Below are 22,172 nucleotides of genomic sequence, written 5' to 3' on the forward strand. Positions count from 1 at the left end.
CAGAAGTCGTTGCCTATCAACAAATACTTTCTTCAGCTCATTTTTAACCGCATATAACCGTCGTATGACAACAAAATCCTACTGCATCGTGCAGTAGCTTCAATATCATTCAAGGTCGAGCATCCGGAACAGAAACTTGTCCAGCCGAGCCGCTGTTGAATGAAGAGCAACATCCTTTTCTCACTATTTGTCACTGAATGCTCTCGCACAAAGCAAACTGTGAAGCACAGAAGCCTGCAACTGCAGTCTGCACACTCGTGCAGTGTTTAACGAAAAGCGCCCTCCAGCCGCCTCTCGGCGACTTAGCCGCCTTCTTGAATCAGAAGTACGCTTTGAAATATGGTGTCGCGAAGTTGCACTAAAGCTCTGTTTCCTACCTCGCCTCGAAGTGTTTAGGATCCAAACGACACGACTGCATCGCCGGTTTTCTTGCTCTTGCATTCTCGGTTCACGCTTGTGTGGCTAATATATTCATCGCCATCATCATCAGCAGCAGCCTGGCCAAGGCCACTGCAGGACCAATCCCTCTCCTATACCTCTCCAGTTAACCCGGCCCTGTACCAGTTGCGGCCACCTTGGGCCGCTCGTATATCACTGGGTGTGTTCGCATCCTGTATTCTATAAACCACAAAAGTGCACGTAGTGACAGAGCCCTGAGAGAATCGGTCTCGCACGCGTTCTTCATTGTAACTTCCAAGCTGCACTTAAGTTTAAAGCAGTACGGTTGCTTCCCCAAGCAACTTCGCCCCTATTTGCGTATAAGCCAAGCATTTTCAATCAGTCTTCCTTTTCAATGTAAACACAATGCGTGCAACGCAACCACTTCGTGAGTCGACAAATTTCGCTAGCTTACCTTTTTTGCGTTCAGAAAGCGCCCGCACAAGAATCATAGCAATGACAAAATGATAGCCCGCTCAAACAATTGCTGCAGCCTTAGTGTGACCGGGTGAAAGATAGCAAACTAGTTGTAGTAATGCTCGCAGTACATGTTGCAAGAGCCCTGCAGACATTTCTGATAGGCCGCCGCGGTGGCTCAGTGGTTATAGTGTTCGGCTGCTGACCCGAAAGAAGCGGGTTCGATCCCGGCCGTTGCGGTCACATTTCGATGGAGGCAAAATGCTAGAGGCCTGTCTTCTGTGCAATGTCAGTGCACGTTAAAGAACCCTGTTGGTCGAAATTATTCAAAGCTCTCCACTACGGCGTCCCTCATAGCGCGAGTCACTTGGGAGGTTAAACGGAAGCTGAAATGGTAAGTGGGGGGAAACTTGTGACGTTATGACTGTCGAAACTTCAGATGTCCGCTGCCTTCGCGTACATGGTGCTGTGCGTCGTCCGATACCTCGAAACAATGCTTTGTGAGATTCACCTTTAATGGCGTTGGTTTTATTCCATAAAGCAACTGTTTATTCGCTGGAAATGTAGTGCTGTCGTATGTGACGCCATTAATGGGGCCTCTGTTACTCGCTGTGCGCTGCAGAGAAGCCTTAACGCCAACAGTGCTTTATTCGGCGATTACATCGCCATTTAAAATGCTAGGGCAAAATGATTTCGCAGGCTTTACCTGCATGTTTCACACATTCGGCCCTTTTAAACTAATCGAATTCTAAAACCTCTTCAGTTGCCCTTTAAACCATGTGAGTCTACCATAAACCATTTTTGATAGTTGTGAAAATGGGGTGCATGAGATAAGTGAGGAAAAAATAGAGCGCCTTTCCACGCAAAACAAGTCAACACGCTGAAGGCCGTACAAGAACACGCCAAGCCTTGACGCCATTGCGATTAAACTTATTTTCATTCAGAGCAGGCAACGACGGCAGGTCAAATCTCAAAACCATTAGTGCTAGGTAGAATAGGCGGTGCTCGCAGATCTTCAAAGCATATTGTACATCTTGTCAGTAACAGTGGGACATCGATTACTATCTGCAATATTAATTCAAGCTTCTCAAAATATCGCCTTCTTTAACTTCGGCATCTGGAAATAACGGAGTTGCATTTCCGTTGTGCTTGCCGAATAAACGAGACATCTATAGTTCTCCAGCTAATTAGGTGCTTGTGCGCTAACTTAGTCGTGAACTTCTAACCCGGCGCTTATTGCTCCGCTGTAGTGACAATTGTAGGCCGTCGTAGAAGAGTATTAAACCAAACCTTACAAGTGCGAAGGTTGCACCTTACGTACCGCGAAGGGCGAAATGTCCCACCTAACATTCTATCAAATGAAAAATAAAATAATTATAATTTATAATAATTTATAGTAATAAACATGAGCTAAGAAAACAGGCAGCATCAATACTTAAGGTCTCATCCCCTGGTGAAACATGGTGGTATCCGATGTCAGGAGCCATGTGTCAGATTCACGTAACGAGATTCGAAGCTTATTTTGCCCCGGGTTCAGAAGTCCTCGACACGGTGGCCCTGGTCCATTGTCCCGGCACGCAATCTGGTGAGCCAGTCTGGGATCTGTCCATGCCCCGGTCACCTGCCCATAATATAACCCTCCTCCTTGTAAGCAATATGGCAGCACCAATTTTCAATATAGCTAGATTTACTATTCCCCTTAATTTGTTTTAAATATTTTCGGACCGGCCTGCACGCTCTTGATTATTTCTGGCTGAAATGTCTTCAAAGGCTTTTTTATAATTATTTTTTATTTACATTACTGCTTGACGTAGTGACGATGCGAAGGTACTTTTATTTTTTTTTAAATGTGCGTTTTCCACAGTTAGCCAACGGGCCATGCATGTTTACGGCCTCTCTTTTCTCTTTTGTACCTGATTCGCATTTTTTTTCATTACATTCCAGGTTTAGAATATTAATATGAAAAGACTAAGAAAACGGTGGTTGATGAAGTGGGTTATTCTCTGCAGAATCAAAGCGGGGCTTTAAGCACGCGAGGATAATGGAATGGGCTGAACTTTACCGAGGCTTTTGCAACGGGCGTTTCGCACTCGGGGCAATCGTGTTACAACCTCGTCTCCCTCTACTGCAGCTACCAGTTTGCAAAAGAGACGATTAATTAATTTACCGAGGTCGATGCGAACACTGCTACGAATCTAAAGTAAGTCTTTCATATTCGTTGCCTTGATGCATAACTCTTGGTCGTGTTAATCGTGGAAACAACAAACCACTGAATGAGGCGCCTTGCGAAATGCGTTATGTGGTACCGTAACGCAAACAGCAGACAGTCAGTCCCTTCTGGAGGTAGTTTGAAGTAAAACGGCGAAAATTAATGCAGAAAGTCGGGTCCGCTCGTGAGTCAACTTTCAAAGCACTGCACTAGCGTAAAGGACGGAGAGGTGGAAGAACAAAAAGTTGAGTGATTGCGCTCCTGTCTGCTTCTTCTTCTACGTCTTCGTTATTTACGCTGCTGCTGTGTCTCAAAACACGCATGCTTAGGGCGCAGTTGTGGGGCGCACTCGTTCTGTGCATGAGTGGAGCCTCGATGAAGAGCCTTGCGTCAGTTCAAGCCAGAATCTAGAAGGGGCGGAAATTTTTCGCCTCTCGGCATGGCGAAAGAAGTCTTTAAAGCTCCCTTCCTATTATTCGGACTGGCAATATTTGCTGAGCAATTTTCGGCGGCATCTGTTGCCGCTCTTCAATACACAAACTGTGGCTGCGTTAACGCGTAACGCAAAGCATGACAGCAGACTCCGAGCACAGGCAAGAGTAACGTTTCAAAGTTAGCATCAAACACGTTTTTCGCTGTTTTCAACAAAACATATACCTTTTTCAACACTCAACTGTGTACTCTCTAGCGCTTGAGCTCGAAAAGCAGTCAGTAATTTCTAGGCATCCTCGAAATTCTTCGAACAACGAGCTTCGTGGGGCCCACTCGCTGTTAAATATGCAGAAATACCTGGAAAGGCCAAAACTCTACTGCGACAGTGCACAACGTCGACGTGTCGGGCAAAGAAAAAAACAAGAGCGAGGCGCGCGACAGACCCTACGGGAGAGAGAGAGAGGTGCTAAAGACTGGGGCTCGAAGTCTAGACTTCGGTACCGACGGCGTCCTCCGGCCGGTAACTTCTAGGGGAATCCCGGACAGGGCTGCAAAAAAGAACACAGGTGCGCCCTCGTCAGGCAAGCAGAAGAAACTAGTTTAGAGCAAGTGCAGAAACCGCAATGTCGCCAAGTCTGCACTGGCCACTCGCATGGCCGCACGTGTCACAAAACATTGCTTCACTTTTTTCTCGGTGCCTTAATGTCACTCGTTGTAACCGCACGCTTGAGGAGTACGTTCTAAAGTGCAGGCGTTGTTTCCTTCCTTCGGCTTCGGAGAGGGCAGCGAATGAGAGGTATGCATGCGATTAGCAGCAGTGTGAAAAAGTCTGATTCGCACTGTCCAGTTTGGTATATAAGCATTATAGGCGAGTTCAGCTTCGTATATAAGCATTATAGGCGCCCTGCGGTATTTGAAAGAAGGGTAACTCTCCGTTCCTTCGTATGTGCAAGTTTGTGGTAGAGCTTGGAGCACCGCATGAAAAAATTGTCCGGCCATTTTGTTCAGAAAGCAAACTTTATCACCGAAAAAAAGAGCCTATTAGCTTGGTGGACTGGAAAGTTGGGCGAGTTGGTATGCGTTCATTTTGGGTGGAAAAAACAGCGCGAAAGGGACGGAAGACAAAGAAGGAAACCACATCGTGGGATGGCGAGGAGATGTATATGTTCAAAGAAAGGGCATATGCATAGGTTTGAAGGTTGCTCCAGCCCTAAGCAGCATTTATCTTTCCCAGGTAGACAAGGAAATAAAAAACAAAATTGGGGGTCTTGCAATGCATATTTCAAGATTTGTTGATGATTTTTTAGTTTTAGTAGACAGGGATAGTTTCAATACAAGAGTGAATGACATTCTAAAGGTTTTTCAAGAATGTGGTAAAGGACTGTCCTTCACTTTCGAGTTGCCGTCAGAAAATGCACTGCAGTTTTTAAGTTTGAAGTTGTTTTTTAGGGAAGAGCACATCTGCTGGATGCATTCACCCCGATCCCAAAAACCGGTGTTAAGTTTTACCTCGGGGCACTCAAAGCTAGTAAAGAATGGAATTGCAATGACTACCTTACGTTCAAGCCTCACAAATTCATGCCATCACTGCATAGCCGACAGTCTGATGTTACAAGTAAGTAGATTAGAAGCCGCAGGGTTTCCACAGGGGGTGATTTCAGCAACTTGCGAGAAGCTGGTGAGGGTAGTGCGAAAAGATTTCTTGAATACAAAATTGGGCAGAACAGGAAAAAAATTTGCTGTTATTCCGTATATGCACCAAACGGCTCATAATCTAAAAAAGGTGGCGGGCAGATTTGACGTGAATGTGGTGTTTTCTGCGCCACACAAGTTGGGGGGGGGGGGGGGGGGGGAGGCTTTGTCGCATGATAGGGGACCGCCATGACAATATATCAAGAATTAGCCCATTTCGTTGTTTGGTTTCCCATAGATCAAGGTGTGTAGAGTGCGCATGTTCAGTTGTGTATGAACTTCCTCTTTCATGTAAAAAAGTATATATAGGACAGACCGGCCGATGTATAAATATTCGACTTAGGGAGCATCTTCGTTCACTATCAGATTCAAACTATTCGCATCTAAGAGAGCACTGCGAAGCATGCAAGATTGAAAATAAGAAAGTATGCAGACCTCTAGTCGCGCGCACACGTATTTTATTCCGCCATAGAGATAAGACGACAAGGGAGCTCATTGAGGCATATATCACATTCGGAAAAGACGGGATGAATGCACCAGTCAGCCTTCCTTATTGATGGTCGATAAAGAGGTCGCTTTTCTTGACAACACGTGATTTGTGTTTTGTTTTTTAGTACCTTTGTTTTTTTCTGGCTGTTTCGTGTTTTTTTCGGTTAATCACAGAGTTCTGAAATCGCGTTGTAAGGTTTTAATCTTGACTCATGATATAGTCTTAGACTGTTATATTTCTGGGCATGTGCGCGAGTGACGTCAGGTCATGTGACTTTTTAAATATAAATGTCTGTTTTGCCTATCCAATCACCACTGTGCTTTTTCATTGTTGGTTTTTGCTTGCCACTATGCTTTTCTTTTTTCGCCACGTTTGATTTTTGTTTTACGCGTATATTTTGGTTCAATGTTTTCGGGAACCCGTCTTCAAAATTCTGTCCGTCCTCTGCGCCACTATTTTCACGTGTCGGAGTGTTTCTTTCAAATGAATTGGTAAAGTTTTTTGCATCTTCTTGCTCTGCTTTTTCCTGCTCTGTTCAAAAATTTTTCGATTTTTTTAGCCTTTGTCATTTCGCCCCACCTGCCTTATCATCTCTGTTTCCACGAGCGCATAAAACTTTCGCCGCTTGGTGGCGTCTCTGTCATGGGTATATATGCAGTGTTTCGATGATTCTTGAATAAAGTTGAAGTTCAGCGCCTGTGACGTCGTCCTCTGTGTTTCTTCTGTCCCTGTGCTTTAACGCGCTGTCAACAAGAATGGATCATTACCAACTAGCCCGGCAATTTGTCCTATTCATGTACAGTCGTGATAGATATCTTCCAGTATTTTTATGTACGCCACTTTTTATGAAGGTTTGCCATAGTAGAAAATAGTCTACATTTGCATACAGCTCTAGAATTCCCAGAAATGCCACCAACATCGTTCCGTCTTCAGTTCCTTCTCCCACGATGTTCTTGCAACGAGCGATCTTTTCTTACATTTCTCTGCAGTTCCCCCAATATCGCTGTTTATTAGCCCAGCCATCTAAATGATCATTCACTGCTTTAGAAAAGCCGATGCGGCCGTTGAAAGTCCATATACTGGTGGCATTGCGCTCACATTTGCATTTTCTGTGCTGTGGGTATCAATATTAATATGCAGAAAACCAAAGCAATGTTCAGGAGTCTCGGAAGGGAACAACAGTTTACAATTTGTAGCGAGGTGCTGGACGTGGCAAGGGAATACGTATACTTATAGGCTGGTAGTGACAGCTGATCCGGATAACGAGAGTGAAATAATTAGAATAAGAAAAAAAGTGGTGCGCATATGGCAGGTTCTCTGAGATCATTAATATCAGTTTGCCAATGTCCCTCAATAGAAAAGTGTACAACAGCTGTATCTCATAGGTACTCACCTACGGGGCAGAAACTTGGAGGCTAACGAAAAGGGTTCAGTTTAAGTTAAGGACAACACAGCGAGCTATGGAAAGAAAAATGATTGACCTAACGTTAAGAGACCGGAAGAGGGCAGAGTGGGTGAGGGAACAAACGTGGGTTAATGACATCCTAGGCGAAATCAAGATGAAGAAATGGGATTCGGCAGGGCATGTAGTGCGAAGACAAGATAACCGATGGTCCCTAAGGATTGTAACTATTGGAATTTACAACGAACTGCGACATATTATGGGCGAGAACTTTCAACCAGACTGCATATCCTTAGACTACTCTAAAGCATTTGGCGGCGTCGCGCATTCACGTTTAGCATCTGAATTCACCTGACTTAACCTGGACTTATTAACTACCTAATAGATTAGAAATTTTTTGTCATCCCGCAAGCAGTTTACAGTTGTTAACGGTCCCCACTTTATTTAACGACGTCCTCTCTGGTGTACCACAAGGTAGCGTCCAGGGCCCATTCATCTTCCTTAATTCCATAAACGACCTGCCATCAAACATTAATTCAACTATTCGCTTGTTCGCAGATAACTGCATCGTTTACAGCAAAAACGATCATCTGCCGATCACCTAGAACTTCAAAGAGACCTCGGTCGCATAACCGCTTGGCGCACATCATGGCAAATCTCACTTAACACCGAGAAATGCAAGTTACTGATATTGAGCCGAGAAAAACTAACTTTTCTTTCAGTTACTTATTGAAGAATACTTCAGTTCATTACAAATCCCTCGGCGCACATTTCTCGGGTAACCTCTGTTGGTACAGTCACGTGCAGAAAGTAACAGCTAAAGCATCATGTACATTAGGGTATCTAAAACGCAATGTTCATGGAACTCCTGCCACTACCCGTAAGCTCGCCTACCAAACTTTGTTCGTCCACAACTCAAATACGCCTCTTCTATCTGGTCACCTCATCAAGCTTATTTAATTAATTATCTTGAATCTGTTCAGAACCATGCTGCACGTTTCATTTACAGAATCTACAACCGTCACTCGAGCCTAACAAGCATCAAATTATCGATCTCTCTCTCTCTTTCTCTCTCTCTACATTGCAGTCGCGGAGATTAATCTCCCTGATCTGCCTACTTCAGAGAATAGTCTACAGTGCCTACTCTTCAGCGCTACCTGCTGCACAACCAAACCGCACCTCACGTCGTTTGAACAACCCTCTAAGCTTCCAACGCATGTCTGGTAGAACCGGTGCATTTAATTCGTCTACCCTGCAACAGGCTATCACTCATGGAATGACCTTCTGGAACACATCGTGAACATTCGTGATCGAGCTCGTTTTAGGGCCGAAATAACGGCAATATTCTCAAGTTACCAACGTGTCATTAAACATGCTATAATGACGTTCCTACTTTTCAGAGGCCGGTACTAATTGTCAATAACTTTTGTATAAACGTGGAGCTCATGCTCCTGTCATTACCCCTATCTATGTAATCCCGCCTCACACAATACTCAGTTGTTGGAGCGTGTGAGGCGTTATGAATAAAAGAACAAATAAAAATTTAACGGAGTGGTTTTTGAAGGGAAGGCAAGCGTAGCAGGTGGTTGTAGAAAGTTAAGTGGGCGAATGAGATTAAGTTTGCGGGGGAAGGAGAGCCGTAGCTGGCACAGGACAGGGTTATTTATTTATTTTCTAATACTGTAGGCCGGTGCAGGCAGGTACAGGGTGGAGGCAGAAGACGAGCTTTTCCACAACAAAAAGTAAGGTTTTTAGAAAGGAACAAAACAAGAAACAAGAGCAAACTTATTAATCAGGGGGATATGGGGGAGGCCTTCGTCCTGCAGTGGGCGTAGTCAGCCTGATGGTGATGATGATCAGGCTCATTTCACTCTCTCTCCAGGTTGCTGGGATTTACCTATATTGCAGTGTGTAGGGGTGCATTTCTTATGTGTCCTCGGAGAGACCGAGCCGCTGTGACGGATCCTGCAGCGTATTAAGGCGTAACCAGCACCAAGAGAGCGGGGCAACTTTTTCGTATTCAGTCGCAGCGTAGTGTCGACGTATGCCGGCAGCGGAACCCGTAACAGTTGGTACACTACAAGCGTAATTTAAAGAGGCGGTCGTTTCTGTAGCAGATATAGCAGGCAGTCACACCGGCGCTTTACCTAAACTTGTTGCTCTATTTGTTTCCACTTGTAGCTGATCTGTGGAAAGGTGCAGAGTCTCTTCTCGATTCTTGCTCGCGCACTTTTTAAATGTATGCACTATGTGTTCACATAGAAACTGCATGGCTTGCCTTGTTTTCGTGTAGGCTGCCCTCGCCACATTCTGTATTTCTAGGCGTTTGCTGAATTTGTGCCCAGTACGTGACACCAGTGCGAATATTTTTAGGAGATTACTTTTTATCTAACGGTTACAACCTCAATCTTTCCCTGCGCCATTGATATTTCTCTTTTATGCGGTCACGGGATTTTTTACTTTTATCAGATAACAGCCTCTTTTCGTTTTGTTCTGCTTTTTTTAGAGCTCGAAAGTGGCGTCGTCTAACGGCTGGTTTTGTTACTCCGAGATAACATGTGCTGTTTCTGGCTAACGAAGGCTGGTAAAGTTAGTGGTAGTCGAGCAGAGCAGGCGGCGGGCTTCTGTGGCAGGAGAAGAGAAAACACGGCAAAATGGTTACAGCCAGGCTCGAAAAGTAACTTGCGCACACCAGAGGCCCTGGAATGCCAATGTTCGCGAGGAGCAGGCGTCCCGGCAAAGTGGGCCCGCATCTCGTGGCGAATAGTTTTCCTCAAATGCACCTCCAAAAGCAGATGTCCCGAGGCCCCTCTTAGAGCACGTTTGATTGGTCGCGCCCCTCGTATCGAAATGCGTGCTCACCGGTAGCAGGAGCCGAGTTTGTCGTCGGGCGCGCCCCGGGGCTCGTCCTGTCAGGAGAAGCTGTCCTTGGAGACGACTGCGCCGTAGCCCGTGAGGGGCATGAAGGGCAGCCCGTTCTCCCCGGCGGCCGTCGGGGGCACCCGGTCGTCGCCCTTGGTGCGCACGGGCTTCTTGCCGCCGCAGGTCAGGGTGAAGCGCAGCTCACGGCACAGCTCCATGCACACCGGCTCCTGCAAGCAGTGGTTAGGCGCGTGTCTGATGGGGCTCGCAGTGAAGCTCCTTGTCGAATCATGGTAACGAGATTTCCTCCTGTACTGTTACATCCACCTGTACTGTTACATCTTGTTTATTCGTGCGAAACCATTAGATGGCTCATCGACACAAAAACCGGGCGTCTCCTATAAGTAGCGGCGTTGGTTCAACGCAGTGACGTCATCAAGGTTGCGAAAATAAGAAATGTCGGCCAGTAATAGTTCGCACTAGTACTTACAACTGCACCAGCTACAAAGGAATACAATGTAATTGAAATTGAATTTAAGTAGAAATGAAATACAATCCTAGTGGAATTTTAATAAAGTTGGAACCGGATTTCAATGCTTTCGCATTACTCCACTTAAGTGCCCTAGGTAACTTTTTTCGCTCGAAAGACTGCTTTTTCTACCGTGTTATAGACCTCTTGCAGAATATGAAATAGCCTTTTGGGGACAGCTTGAAACGCTGTCCCTGCCAACGCCGGTCCAGTATTCCTCCATGTTTAGCGGTAGCTATAGCCACGAATGCGGCCTCAGGTCAAAGCTCCGATAGAGCACACATCCTATGCGCTAGCATGCGCCGCTAATTTTCCTAAACGAGAGATGCAGCTCCGTCCTTTTGAGCAATGGGAGGCGGCGCTGCTCAACTCGGACCTGGTCCTCCGACGCCGGGCTCTCGAGTGACCACCGAGGTCATCTCGAAGCAACGTCTTCTGTCACCTAGCCTCGACCTCAAGTCTCGTTTCTGTCTTAACGAATAAAGTTTTCCCACCTCCTCCTCATTCCCTCGTTTTCTTGTTTGGCTTTTATGACCTCTTTTTTCACTCACGTTAACTTCTCGCGAATGTCTCTCCGAAGGCGTCGCTAAGACCGTGGAAGTGCACGCAAGCAAAGCGTCAGCAAGCGGGAACATCGAAGGACACCCAGTAAACTACTCAGCGATAAGGAACGGCTGGTGATGGCGGCTGCCCAACACCACATACTCCAGGAGACCTCGCCGATACCGTATAGTACATCGTTTATTATTACACTAACAAGGTGATAATGGGGGTTTCTTGGTTGTTCATTGTGCAGGGAATCATGCTAAATTGGTTACAATACGAAAGGCGAAAAACACACGGAAGAACGATAATACAGACGAAGCGTGAACTCAGAAATCATTTCACTTGCAAGGCTGGTCGAACGTGGTAGTTGGTAATTCATTTTTGGTAAGAACAGCGCGCCCTTAAGACACGGACAGAGAAATATAGGACGACACAGCGCTGTGTCATCCTTTTTATCTCTGTCTGTGTCTTAAGGGTGTGTTTTAATAATAATAATAATAATAATAATAATAATAATAATAATAATAATAATAATAATAATAATAATAATAACAATAATAATAATAATAATAATAATAATAATAATAATAATAATAATAATAATAAATGGTATTTTTGCGGAAAGGAAATAGCGCAGTATCTGTCTCATATACTACTCACACTATTCCACAAGAAAAAAAAAACCCTCCCAACCTTATTGATGATGTCTTAGATGCCGTATTATCAATGAAAATCTTCATTCCGTCCTATGAGAAGTCCTGTCAAGTGTACACTGTTTTCTTTCATATGTTTCTCTGTAGGATTGCCATGGATTTTGCCTGGACTATTTCGTTGCGTTTTTCTTGCAGTTTCATTTTCAATTACTTTCATTGTTAACCTTTTTGGCTGTTTCACTGTGTGCTGACTCGTGTCATGCTGCCAGCTGTTGTCAAATATGGGGGCAGTCGGCCCGTCAAGCTGCTCTTCGCAGCAGCTCTTTGCGGCTGCTCCTTTTCCTTGTACCGAGGGAAAATAAACTCATTATTATTATTATTATTATTATTATTATTATTATTATTATTATTATTATTATTCTATTGTTGGACACCTGAACCGCGCCGTAGGGGAAGGGATAAAGAAGGGAGTGAAAGAAAAGAAGAAGAAAGAGGTGCCGTAGTAGAAGGCTTCGGAATAATTTCGACCACCTGAGGATTTTTAACTTGCACTGACACCGCACAGCACGCGGGCACCATAGCATTTTGCCTCTATAAAAACCCAACCGCCGTAGTCGGGTTCGAACCCGGGAACTCCGGACCAGTAGCCGAGCGCCCAAACCACTGAGTCACCGCGGCGGGTGGTGTGTTTTTCTTAAAATCATTTTACTGCTTAAAAAAAAGATCATTTATACACAGACGTAGATATGATGTGAGGTGTAACAGGAGCGAACACGAACCCAAATACGGTAGCAAAATAAAAAGAAACGAATAATGCAATTTTCTTCTGTGATCCTTACAATGACCGCAGCCACGGGAACAAAGACATCTTAGTACTGCATCACCTGATCTCTTTGGTAGCGAAATGAGAATGGCTGGGACTATCGTACTGATCACTCTTGGTTCAATTCTTGGTAGCGTTGATGTCTTTGCTGGTGTTGAACCTCCTGTCACAGCTACGTTTGTGTGTAAATTAGTTCCTTTCCGACCATTAAAGCCAGCTGTGGGAGCGTGCTTCCTCTGTACTATCGTTCCTACGTGTGTTTCTCGTCTGTCGGTTTGGAGCCAGTTAAGCGCGATTCTCGGCACAATGCACACCCTGCGTGAACCACCGCGGAATCTGCGACCTGCTCCTCCAGCTCACATCTTGCTTGAATCTGCGCTCGAATGACGAGATGGACTGCATGTATCTAATGCTAGCAGCGCCTGGTACACTATCGCATACTTCTAGAACACAGACGTCAGACGTTTTAAAACGTGTGCTCTTTCTTTCGTCTGCCCTATCCTCCTGCGCTGTTTAACAACGAATATGAAAACGCTTCGCATATTTCGGCCTGTCTTGTTGCTTTGAACTGACACTCTCAAGGGTTGCATGGGAGCATCGGGTGAGCCGTGCTCGACGAGTTGCATGAAGCGTGACATTGTTGCTCGCGAGGAATCGCGAGGGACAACAGAAGTAGGCAGAGACACTTGAGACTGCTTACGCGTGAGAAGCCATGAGGCCGCCCGCTCACATTGTGAACGCTGTCGCTGCGCGCGGCAGCGTGACGTAACCCGCTGCCATGCATCTATAAATTCTACCTCTGCATAGCTCTACGTAGCCGATGACGTGACGCCGCCGCACCGCTTCTTATCTGTGTGCTGAATTCGTGAAGGCAGTCGTAGCCGCACCGCGGCCCGCCTTAGGAGTATGCTATGCCTAATGGGCTAATGCCCATATATGCAGAACTACTCTTTCTCTGGTAGTCCTCACACCCCTCGTGGGCTATATGCGGCGCAGGATCGACCTCGTGCGTGGCTGCCTTTACTCGATGCATGTGTACGTGTTGCCCGGAATTTTGATATGCAGGTAAAGTCAGAGCAGGATGCTGGTGTGAGCGCGTATGACGGGTTGCGGAATGCAACATGGTTAAATCGAGCTTGAAGCCTGTCAGGCTGCGTGTACTTCGATGCAATAAAGAAAAAAAACACTCTTGGCGCAGTGGTGCAGCGGTTAAGCGGTACACTTTGAGTAAAGCTGAGATTTGGGCGAGTTGGTAAGCATTCATGGTGGGTGAACAGCGCAACAAAGGCGGGTCTTGCCTTTGTCCCGCCTTGTTGCGCTGTTCACCCACGATGTAAGCGGTACACCACTGCCGTTGGATGGCAGGTACCGCCCCCGGTGGAATCTCTGTGATCCAGTAGCTCTTCCCGAGCGACCTCGATCGACCAATCATTATTTTAACCGCCACCTTCCAGGTTGCATTGCGTACCAGTGTTACGTGCGCACGCACGCACGCACGCACACGCACGCGCACGCACACACGCACGCATGCGCACGCACGCACGCACACGCACGCACACACACATACACGTCTTTCCGTTCAAAGGGGCAAGTAAGGTTTAAGTAAGTTCTTGCCCCTTGTGTTTCCGCGCTGTGTCTCAGCTATTCAACCAGCGCCAACTCAAAGCAGGCGTACCCGCTCTTCGGGCAGCGCCTTCCGGGAGCGCCAGACGAACTCGACGATGGCCGTGATGCAGGCGATGCAGGATCCGGTGAGCAGTACGACGAAGACGCCACCCACGTTGGCCAGGCCCAGGGCAGAGGTGCCCTTGGACGCGCTTGCCTCCTCCTTGGGGCACTTCTTGACGATGTGCCGCTTCTTCCACCAGCGCTCCTTGAGCACGTGCAGGGTGCCACTCTCCTGCAGCTGCAGGATAGCCTGGGACAGCATGGTGCGGTACGGGGACCCTGCGCGCACCCAATCTCTTATCTCACCTGGGCGCAGGGCCTCCGGAGTGGCATGCACAACTGAGCTTTTTCCCACGGCTATGAAAGCGCGAAGCTGCGCATCGGCACAAAGTCACACTAAGCCGCCACTGCGACACATCAGTTGGAACCCCAGGGAAGTTTGGAGACAAAAATTTATTACTGTCTCAGCCTTGAAGGGGCCCGAAACACATTTTAAGTGCATTGTATTGCCTGCTGGTTGCATAGAATGAGTTATAGTGACGCTATTAGCATCGGTCGTACCGCGTATATACTCCGGTTTTTAATATATTAACTAGCTCGCAAAACAAATTCGTGGCGCAGATGGTGTCACCATACAGTGGCGGTATTAGCAGCGGATATGAGATCACTTAGTGGGAGCTTGATGATTGGACAAAGAGTAAATATACTGAAAATTGTCTTAATAACTAGAGATACGTTTTGTCAAGTTTTTGTGTTTTATATTACACGAACAAAACCAACTTGTTTGCCCTAAAGAAAAGCACTGTAAAGCAAGTAAGACAAAAATACACCACCAGAGGCTCTGGCTACTTTTTGCATCGAAGGACTTTGCGCCTCTCTGTAAACATCCTACGACCTAGCACTCAACGCTTATCGCTGCTCTCTATGTATCTGAGAGCGGCTTTGCGGAATCGATCCGATCGAGCCATTGAACTCTATAAGCGCTCGTTTTGGCCCCAAGGAAGGATGCGTTCGTTGCAAATTTAACAGGGAGTGCGCCTCGTCAGCTTGTGGAGGATAGCCGGGCGGTGGCGCCAGGTGGCGCCATGTTCCCGCCAACAGCGCGCGCTCCTGGCTCGTCGTGACCAACCAGCACGCCAGGAGCGACGGGCGATGGTCGGCGGTAAGCAAGCAGTAGCAGTACGCGTTATGCTAAATATGTCTGATATCTTGCGCAGGCTGTCACACCGTCGCAGTATCTCGCGCTTCAGTTTGGATCCATAAGTAAAGGAACGTCACTGATCAGTGTTCTCTTCTGCTCCGTCGACGTTACTATCAAGCATCGCTGGGTCAGCTGGGCGTTCACATGGTTGTTGTAACCATGCAAATGGCGCTGCCAGCCTAGACATGAACAGGTTACAGAGAACAGGCAACCACGGAGTGCAAACTTCTGCCATGTGCTCAGATACGCTGCTTTGATTGGTCGCACCAAGTGTTGTCATTGGGATAGTGAAATGGGAATGAGAAGCTGCGCGAAAATCGAGTTGAGGGGAGCAATTTGTTTTCTTGTATTTTGAAATTCCTTCATTGAATAACTCCCACTCATATGCATCGATTCTCGTAATTCTTTTTGAGTCAGCATCTATGAGACATAAAGAATCCATCTGAAGGGAAGCCGGCATCCGTTCAAGCGGTGTTTCGCAGCCGCTTTAACGGACGCTGAAGTGCGAGGCTATATATACGTGTGAATTTTTAACGTCCGTTGGTACCTCTGCAGAACAGCGTTTTGAATGCCAAGTTTTCCGACGCAGGTTTGCGCCACAGACAGAACGGGTCATCCTGCCTCTTCTAGAAGCAGCAGTTTTTCGCAGCGCGTGAACTCAAACCACTCGAAGCTCCATTTGGCTAATGGGAATTACAATTGCGAGCCGAGCGGAAAGTTTATAAATTTAGTTACGTCCTTCTGCGTTTCGTGTCCATCAAGATGCGGCACTAGCGGGCGGGCATCGAACCCGTGTTCTAGTGCGTATGGCAAGAACGCCATAGAGGCTGTGCGCCATGCAAGTGAGCATTTCGTTTGGCAAACTGAAGCTGGAAAGAAAGAGTGGTCGTCCTTGGTATTAGATGAGCAATGCTTTCTCGAGCGGACTTAGGAGAATACGTTTGGGAGATCCATCTGAGAAAAGGTGGAGGGTACGAGGGCAAAGCTCTTTGAAGGTAGTTGTGTCAAGTTCTTTACGAAGTCGTTTCGTTAGCACACAGAAAATTAGCCTTCTAGGCAAAATGGATCTATAGACGCACGCCGCATGCACAGAAAAAAGACACGAGAAGCGTCCGTTCGGGTTTTCGTGGAAGCAACGCGACGCGCGGTAAGCCCGTACAACGGCGCTTTACATCACCACCGTGAAAGGTACACACCTGACAGTGACTGGCAGACACCCGAATGCCGGCAGGTTTTGCCGAAGCGTGCGTTCAGAGTGAAAGCGAACACTTGTTGTACATTGTTGTCAGACACGTTTCCGGCTCCTTTCAAGTCTGTCTTTTCCTTGCCGCTGGGCGCGAAGCAGGAAGCGAAGGGGGCGTGGAACCGGCGAGATGGCGGTGACCCTTTCAAGCTTTCTACTGCTCACGCAGGTGTTTTCGGCGAACATTTTGGCGGCGGTCCTTCCTGGCGGATTTCCGTTCGACGACGTATGCCCGGAATTGGTCGACAGTGGTTCTTCGTGTACGACTGCATTGTTTGAGAACTTCGAATTGCAACAGTGCCCAGCCAGCGACGAATTTGAACAGTTTGTGATTCCGAGCTGGCAACATTGCCAACTGGGCGTCGACGCTGCGAAGTGTCGGCTACAAAAGCATCGGAGCAGCACTGTAACGATGGGGCGTGGAACCGGCGAGATGGCGGTGACCCTTACAAGCTCTCTACTGCTCACGCAGGTTGGTCTTTTTCACCCTTTGAAACCGTCGCGCTACATTTTGCCGGTTCCACCCCAAATGCTTTATCTTACTTCTTCCTGTAAGCCACGCGGTTTTGTGTTGTCAAATCGTCTGTATGTTAAGAGGAATTTTTCAGTTTTTCGTAGCCCAGCGTTTTATCTGCTAATCTTGTTGCTTTGTGGCGGGGATATTGAGAGTAACCCTGGCCTAGCAACAGCTGAACAGTTTCAAGAGCTGTTGAATGGCCAAACCACAATTCTTTCCAAGTTATCGCAGCTTACCACGGACGTGACTGACGTAAAAGCCCGGCTTGTTGTATTGGAAACTAAGTTAGGAAAAATTGACGCAATTGAAACAGCTCTAGCCAACGTTGAAGATCAACAACGAAAAGATCATGAAGTTCTGACAAGCATGATTGCAAAAATAGACGATTTGGAAAATCGTGGAAGGCGTAATAATTTGATTTTTTACGGCTTAACTGATTCTGATGACAGTGAGACGGCAGCCAAGTTTGAGGAGCTTATCATAAGTCAGTGCACTGAGAAGCTGGAATTGTATTCCGTGTCTATTGAACGTGCTCATAGGCTGGGTAAATTCTCCCAAGGAAAAAATCGGCCTATCATTGTGTGCTTCAATTCCCTTAAAGACCGCCAGGCTGTGCCTGCAAATGCATTCAAGCTCAAGGGATCCAGTGTTGCTATATCTGAAGACTTTTCCCGTACTCTCCGTGATAAGAGAAAGAAATTATGGGATTATGCCAAACAAAATGGCGAAGAAGGCGTGAAAGCAGTTCTGAAATATGATACGTTTCATTTGGGTAGTAGGCGTTTCCAATGGGACAGTGAAGCCGGCACCGTACGGGAACAATGACAAACCACTGTTCATTCTGCGATGTGCCCAGTCAGCATTTTGTCAATTAACTGCCGCAGTATAAAAAATAAAGTTGATGACTTTCACTTTCTTCTTCATACCGTCCAACCGACCTTTGTTTTGGGAACAGAATCGTGGCTCGATCCGACCATCTCAAGCGCTGAAATATTTCCTGACACGTACGAGTGTTTTCGTCGCGACCGTTGTGCACGTGGCGGAGGAGTGTTTATTTTGGTCCATAAAAGTGTCCCGTGTGCTCAAATGGAATTCTCTGATAGTGAAACTGAATTGGTTGTTTGCAAAGTACGACCGCCGAACGGGAAAGCAATGGTTCTTGGGTCATTTTATAGGCCTCCTGGTCGTTCTGTAAAGCCGCTAGTTGGCTTATCTCATTTTCTTGAAACCATTAACACTGAATGCCTTGTTTTAGGGGGAGGGGGACTTTAACCTTCCGGACATTGACTGGTCAGCTGACGAACCAAGAGATATAGCTCGAGGGAATCTATACTCAACTTTTTTTGACATTTTAGATTCCAACACCTTTTGTCAGTATGTGCATGAGCCATCACGAACGGACGGAACTGGTCACGTACTCGACATCTTGCTGTGTAACGTGCCTGATGTTGTATGCAATGTACAAGTGTTGCCTGGTTTGAGCGACCACAGTATTATTCTAGCAGATTTATTAGTTCACTATGTGAAGGTTGCAAAACCACCTAGGCGAAAGATTTATGTCTACAGCAGGGCCAACTACGAGGCGATTAGCGCTGCTTTCGATTCGTTCTTTCCAACTTTTGATGAACTCGCGGATAACTTAAATATCGAACAGCTATGGAATACATTCAAACAGAAATTGTTCGAATTACGTGAAGCTTTTATTCCATCAAGCGTTATATCAAGAAAGAGAGCTCGAGATAAACCCTGGTTTAACACTGAGTTACGTGCCCTTGTTCGCAGACAGCGACGAATGTATCGAAGATACAAGTTGTCTAAATCGCCAGAGTGTTTGGCCTTGCTGAAAACAATAAAAATGAATTCAGACAGAAGTCTCACATCGCTAAAGACTTGTATTTTTCGAATTTAGGAGAAAAACTTGTCAGTGATACCAAAGAATTTTGGAGATATGTGAAGCGTAATGGTAAGGACGACAGCTTAGTACCTGCTCTGAAAAATGATGAGATAATCATCCATGATGATGAGGCTAAAGTTGAAATGTTTAGCCGTTATTTTTCATCTGTGTTTTTGCCACCTAGTTCACGTTCTGTCTGTTTTGCATTACCTCTTGAAATAGATTGCATGCCGGAAGTTACTTTTTGTGTTGACGGTGTGCGTAAATTATTGAAGGATTTGAATCAGGCTAAGGATTGTGGCCCTGATGACGTTCCTGCCGCAATTTTAAGGAATTGTATGGATACATTATGTCTGTATTTCACCCGGATGTTTCAGAAGTCTCTTAATGAAACCGACTTGCCTGCTGATTGGAAGGTAGCGCGTGTCGTGCCCATACATAAGAGTGGTATGCGAAACTCCGTTCAGAACTACAGACCCATTTCCTTAACCAGCATAACCTGTAAAATTATGGAGCATGTAATATATAGTTGCGTTATGGCCCATCTCACCAAACACAATCTCCTATGCACTAGTCAACATGGTTTCAGGCGTGGATTTTCCTGCAGTACGCAGCTGGTAGAGTTCGTTTATAATTTGGCATCGGCATCGATAAGCAACAAATTGTGGACTGCGTTTTCTTGGATTTCCGCAAAGCATTTGATGTTGTCGCGCACAGTCCTCTTCTCTCCAAATTGAAAGCGTATAACCTGGATTGTAAAATAATTGCGTGGATTGCAGAATATCTGTCGTTACGAAGGCAGGCTGTTGTTCTGAATGGTATTTCTTCACAGTATGCACCAGTTACGTCGGGAGTTTCCCAAGGCTCAGTATTAGGACCACTTTTGTTTTTGCTGTATATTAATGATATTTCAGTTGGCATAGTCTTCATTCAGGATGATTGCCGATGATTGTGTTGTTTACAGAGTAGTAAATTCCACTTCTGATTCACAAATCCTGCAAACTGATTTAGATACTGTGGCAGACTGGTGTATACGTTGGGACATGTCCTTAAATATAAACAAAACTGTTCACGTCACCTTCACAAGAAAACGTGCTAATCATCCGTATAGGTATAGAATTAATGATTTTACTCTCAACATAAGCAAGTCATTTAAATATCTAGGCGTCTTTTTTACATCGGACTTACGATGGAATAAGCACAATAATTATATTGCGAATAAGGCAGCGTCATGTTTGGGTTTTCTACGGCGGAAGTTTAGCCATTTACCAAGTAACTTAAGAACACAGCTGTATTTCAGTTATGTATGCTCCATACTTGAATATGGATGTGTTTGCTGGGACCCACACACATCTGAGTGTGTAGGAAAATTAAAGACAATTCAGAATAGGGCACTTAGATTTGTTCTTGGTAATTATAATTGGCAAGTTAGTATGACGGAAAGCAAACGAAAACTTAACTGGCAAGAGTTGAAGGACCGTAGAAGGTACATCAGATTGAAATTTTTCCATGAGATTTATTATTCAAAAACTGGCATAAACCGCGAACAATATATCCAGGCACCTCATTATATATCAAAGCGACTGGACCACTGCTTGAAGGTCAGAGAATTTTCTTGCAAGGGTGACGTCTTGCGTTATTCTTTTTTTGTTAGAACTGTTCGTGACTGGAACAGTTTGCCATCGAGCATTGTATGTATTACATCTAACGAAGCATTTTTCCATGCACTGCAATAATTGCTTTATGCCTATAAATGAAGTCTGTACCCCCCTGCTGTAATGCCCTGCGGGGCGTTGCAGGCAACTAATAAATAAATAAATAAATAAATAAATAAATAAATAAAGAAATAAATAAAATAAAAATAAATCAGTTTTGAATATTTACAAAAGTACAACTTCATATTAATCATAGGAATATGGCACGCATCATTATTGTACATTTGAACTAGAGTCTAAGCCTTGATCTCTATTAGATCGTAAGTCAGGCCGTTCTTTAAATGCGCCGTTTTCTCCTCATGTCTCAGCCTTATAAACTTACAGTTCCAGCAGGAATTTCCTACTCGTTATAACGCCCGTTTGATGTGATTTCTTAGCATGTCAGGAAGTAATATTTCGCGTCGTCCTCTACATGGCTGTGCCGGGTGTCAGCGACCAAGTGCCGGTTAGTTCGTGTGCAAATTACACCATCCGTCCCGGCTACTCTTCACTGGCCCTGCAGGTGGCTACAGTGCACTATGCGACGAGGCCGGAAAGCGTCCGGCGGAAAAGTGGGGTGCGGAGCCGCCTGAAAGTATTCGACTGACGCCCCTCACCAGGCGGAGTGGCGATGCCGTAGCCCTTGTTGTCGAGGAGCGAGCCGATCTGCGTGAGGTCGCAGTTCCTCTCGATGGCGTATTCGATGGAGGTGGACTCCATCAGGTAGGCGTACTTTCCGCGGCGCACTCGTTCTATGCCCTTCTGGTTGGACTCGGTAAACACGCTGGGCCGTGCGGCCTGCATCACGTGCCACATCTTCTTGTAGGTGGGAAACTCGGACTCCTGCGGAGCAGTACACCTTCATCAGCACAGACAACTCCTACAGCTCTTGCAGCTCTAGAACCTTTCCTCGTGATTTATCCATGGTGTGATATTTGCACTGGTAACTTTTGATATATGTTGAATGTTCTCTGAGCAAAAGTTACACAGTGCGGGGAAACCGAGGCCAGGCTCGTCTTGAGCTTACTTGTGTTTCGTTTTTCCCGTGCTGTATAACAGTTTTTCTTATGCTCAACTATCACACTCCTCTGCCACATATGCTCTCTTCTTCACATCATGTGCTGAAGGGAATAAATGATTGCGGTTTGTAACAGCCAATTTGTATCTTTTGAGGTTTCTCATTTATTTTTCGTAGTCTTTAGACGAAGACTGCTCATTGATAATTAGAAAAACACGCTAAGGGGACGCAGAGTGCAACGAGGGAACCTGACCGGGGACACGCTGGATCGCAAATAAGCAACGTGTATTCAAGTCTGTTAATGCAGGTTGAAGAAGTAACAAAAAAGACGCACGAAAAAATATTGCAGGCCCGGCATAATCATTCCTTATATCCGGCTTTGCATATTTTTTAGAAAACTAAAGGATAGCTGGTACGGTTTTTCTCGTGTTTGAACATTTATTT

The 22,172-nt window shown here is 45.9% G+C and overlaps 1 protein-coding gene across 3 annotated transcripts in view; it reads right to left on the reverse strand.

Moving 5' to 3' along the window:
- Positions 1-391: 391 nt before the first annotated feature.
- LOC144096703 (glutamate receptor ionotropic, kainate 2-like) overlaps positions 392-22,172 on the reverse strand; it is an 81,664-nt gene continuing 59,883 nt past the window's right edge. For 2 of the 3 annotated variants that reach the window (XM_077629546.1, XM_077629547.1), the window contains exons 13-16: positions 21,328-21,553; positions 14,169-14,440; positions 9,943-10,172; positions 392-4,044 (exon numbers count right to left, since the gene is read on the reverse strand). In XM_077629546.1, coding sequence (XP_077485672.1) covers positions 9,993-10,172; positions 14,169-14,440; positions 21,328-21,553 — 678 coding nt within the window. In that variant the 3' untranslated portion in view covers positions 392-4,044; positions 9,943-9,992. The remainder of the gene's footprint in view (positions 4,045-9,942; positions 10,173-14,168; positions 14,441-21,327; positions 21,554-22,172) is intronic. The other variant, XM_077629548.1, reaches the window with a different exon arrangement.

The sequence above is a fragment of the Amblyomma americanum genome, chromosome 7 (assembly GCF_052857255.1).
Source record: "Amblyomma americanum isolate KBUSLIRL-KWMA chromosome 7, ASM5285725v1, whole genome shotgun sequence".
NCBI classification, from domain to species: Eukaryota; Metazoa; Arthropoda; class Arachnida; order Ixodida; family Ixodidae; genus Amblyomma; species Amblyomma americanum.